This window comes from Centruroides sculpturatus, unplaced genomic scaffold (genome assembly GCF_000671375.1).
Source record: "Centruroides sculpturatus isolate CEXI.00-Female unplaced genomic scaffold, Cexi_2.0 scaffold1014, whole genome shotgun sequence".
In the NCBI taxonomy this organism is placed as follows: Eukaryota; Metazoa; Arthropoda; class Arachnida; order Scorpiones; family Buthidae; genus Centruroides; species Centruroides sculpturatus.
Window position 1 is genome coordinate 332,273 of NW_019385381.1, and position 3,112 is coordinate 335,384.

General features: G+C 36.4%; 1 protein-coding gene across 1 annotated transcript in view; it reads left to right on the forward strand.

The window, feature by feature from the left end:
• Window positions 1-1,988: 1,988 nt before the first annotated feature.
• Window positions 1,989-3,112, forward strand: part of LOC111638356 (midasin-like) — a 31,065-nt gene continuing 29,941 nt past the window's right edge. Inside the window, exon 1 of the mRNA XM_023384054.1 lies at window positions 1,989-2,184. Within this exon, the coding sequence (XP_023239822.1) occupies window positions 2,074-2,184 (111 nt within the window). The 5' untranslated portion in view covers window positions 1,989-2,073. The remainder of the gene's footprint in view (window positions 2,185-3,112) is intronic.

Sequence of the window (3,112 nt, forward strand, 5' to 3'; positions counted from 1 at the left end):
CCATGAGGCACGGTTCCTTTAACTTTTTTCTTCCTATCAATATGTTCTACAGCTCTGTTAAAGTCCCAATCGCGTCATACGGATCTATATTTCTATCTATTAAACATTCTAAAAAACTTTAAAATAGTTTAATTTGTTTATTTACCTTCGGTTGTAAACCTCGATTATTAATGTATCCGCCATTTTTCTAACAAATTTTCCGTGAGTCAATGCGCGACGTTCACTGACTTGTAAGTCACGGGATGTTGTAAACGTGCGGCGCGAGGTTAATCTAGGCATATAATAAGGCAAGGCATATAATAATTATTTATACCATTCCGTGGTAAAAAAAAATAAATTCATATCAATAATAAATTTGTATTACAAATAAAAATAATTTATTGTTAATTTAAAATCATCGCTAGGGCGCCACTAGTTCCCGTTTTTGGCATACCGTTACGCGGACGGCCGAACGGACGGACTAACTTACCTGAGATCATGTTAATAATGTTAATTAAATTTTTAATATCTAATGTGCTGTTCTATATTTAATATTTAATGTGCTGTTCTATATTTAATTATATTTGATTAATTTATGTACAATTGTTTTGTAAAATTGCCACCTGATTATTCAGCCGATTAACTGCCATAATATCCCTAAAACGAAAGGTCAGAAAACCCTAAAAGCACCCCAAAAGATAACTTTTAATAAGTATATGGACATACTGTGGTGTAAGGAAAATGCCTTGTTCGAGGGATACCCGCCTCTTACCCGTTACCGGCCGTTCTCGGCCACAGCGACACTCTGATATTCAATGTCCGGTCAATATTTGTTAATATTCCAACTTCTCTAAAAAGTTAATATTGTTATTATTATAAATAGGGGACTGTCTTCAGCAGCGTCCGCAGATTATGTAAAAGGTAGGCATAAGCTATAAAAAAAAGAAGTAACTTCAAACTCTATGATTCAATGTCGGATCAGCGATCCTGCAAGGTTGCGCTCATTGCACTATGGGCTAACTTGGCCCCGAAAACAAGGAATGAGATCTTGCTTAACTTACGACGAACTTGCACGGGTCAATGAATGAATATCGTTCATTAGTTTCTTTTATATTTGCAGAATAGGCTAAAAGTTATGAATTTTCTATTGTTTGGGGTATCCTTTAACATTAGGTAAAAAGCAACCGAAATGAAAATAAAAGCACGTGCTTCAATGTACGGCCTTTCTCACTTATATTAAAAGAGATTGATAAAATGTGTTTATGTATAATGTATCATATGAAGTTAGTTATTAAAAAATCGAGCAGGCATGCTTGCTGGTAAACCCGGGATTTTATTTTAAACTCCCCGCCCTGTGAGCACTAACAGTAATTGTTTTTGCAATCTTTTGATCATTATACATAAATAAAAATTAGGTTTCGAAGCAAAATTTCTAAGTGTGAATATTGTAATGTTTTTTAGGTCAATGTTTCGAATGAATTTCTCTGGAAATAATTGATATTCGTACGGTTTTTCTCCGGTGTGGATACGAAGATGTGTAATTAATTAAGAGTCAGTTTTCTACTTTTTTAAATTTGATATATATGTTATATACAAGATAAACAATCTTTAACCTGGGGATTTATCGACCCGTCCGGTCGACAAATCCCCAGGAATTTTTTTGGGTGATCCGTCCGCATATGTCGGGCCCCGTCCCTCACCATCCAGCCGTCCCATTGTGGGCCTGGCCGAATCCATAATGGGCTTGTTAAAAAGAGGCCCTCTTAGTACCCACAAGGCGGAAAGAGTTAAAAAAAAAGTTCAAGATTAATATTCATATTATACAGAGTAAAAAACTTTTTAATAAAGAAAAATAAATTAATACAATTCATTTACATTAAAATTATTAGACAAAACAAATATTCTAATTAAAAATATTATAATGTAAAAAATTTTAATTATTATTGGGCGAAAATTGGGAAATAAATTAATTCCAAAAATGATCAGTTTTGGTACTTTGGTTGGCAACACTTCTTAAACAATTTGAAAATAAACCTCAGTAAAAATTCACGTGTTTTCCATGTGGTTCGTATGTAATTATTGCCACTGGAAACAATGGAAAATTTTAATGTTACAACAGCATTTACCTCTCTTTGTAAGCACATCGATGTAAATAAATTATCTGTAGAGATTCGGCGAGATATACAACGTTTACTATCAAAACAAGTAAGTTTATTATAAGTTACAAGTGATACAATACAGATGTATTTCGTATTATGCATGCAATCATCAAGAATAATTAATAAGTATACATACAATCAGTAATGAAAAACTAATTGATAACATTTTCATCAATATACTATATAGGAATGACATAAATGAATCTGCTGATGATTGATCACTTAACTAATTCAGTAAATTTTTTCCCTCTCTCACCATAAAAGAGTAAAATGCAATACTATGATATCAAACTGGTGAATGTTCAGGGTCGTAGACTGTCATGGCGGCTCTTCCTGTTTTAGCCTCGAAACCAGACCGCTTTGGAGACAACGTGTCACGTGACGACGCGAGCGAACGGCGGCGGCTGCTGCGCCGCGGCAGCGCTGGCGGCTCACCGCTGATTCCAGCAAACGAAAGGAAATAGTGGGGACGCACGTTCTAACCTAACCTAACCTATTCTAATAATATAATTGGTAATAATTATGATAATTTATCAGAATAGGTTAGGTTAGGTTAGAACGTGCGTCCCCACTGTTTCCTTTCCTTTGCCGGAATCAGAGGTGAGCCGCCATGGCAATCCACGTGTCTGGACTTTAACCAAGAAAAAAAGAAAACAGTGGGGAGGCACGTTCTCACCTAACCTAACGTATTCTAATAAATTACCACAATTATTACCGATTAAATTATCAGAATAGGTTAGGTTAGAACGTGCGTCCCCACTGTTTCCTTTTCTTTTTGCGGAATCAGAGATGAGCCGCCATGAGTCTACGTATATAGACGTTAACCCGCGCGTCGGTTTTCCCCGTTTATCGCGACGCAGCAGCCGCCGCCGTTCGCTCGCGTCGTCACGTGACACGTCGTCTCCAAAGCGGTCCGGTTTCGAGGCTAAAACAGGAAGAGCCGCCATGATGGTCTACGACCCTGAACATTAACC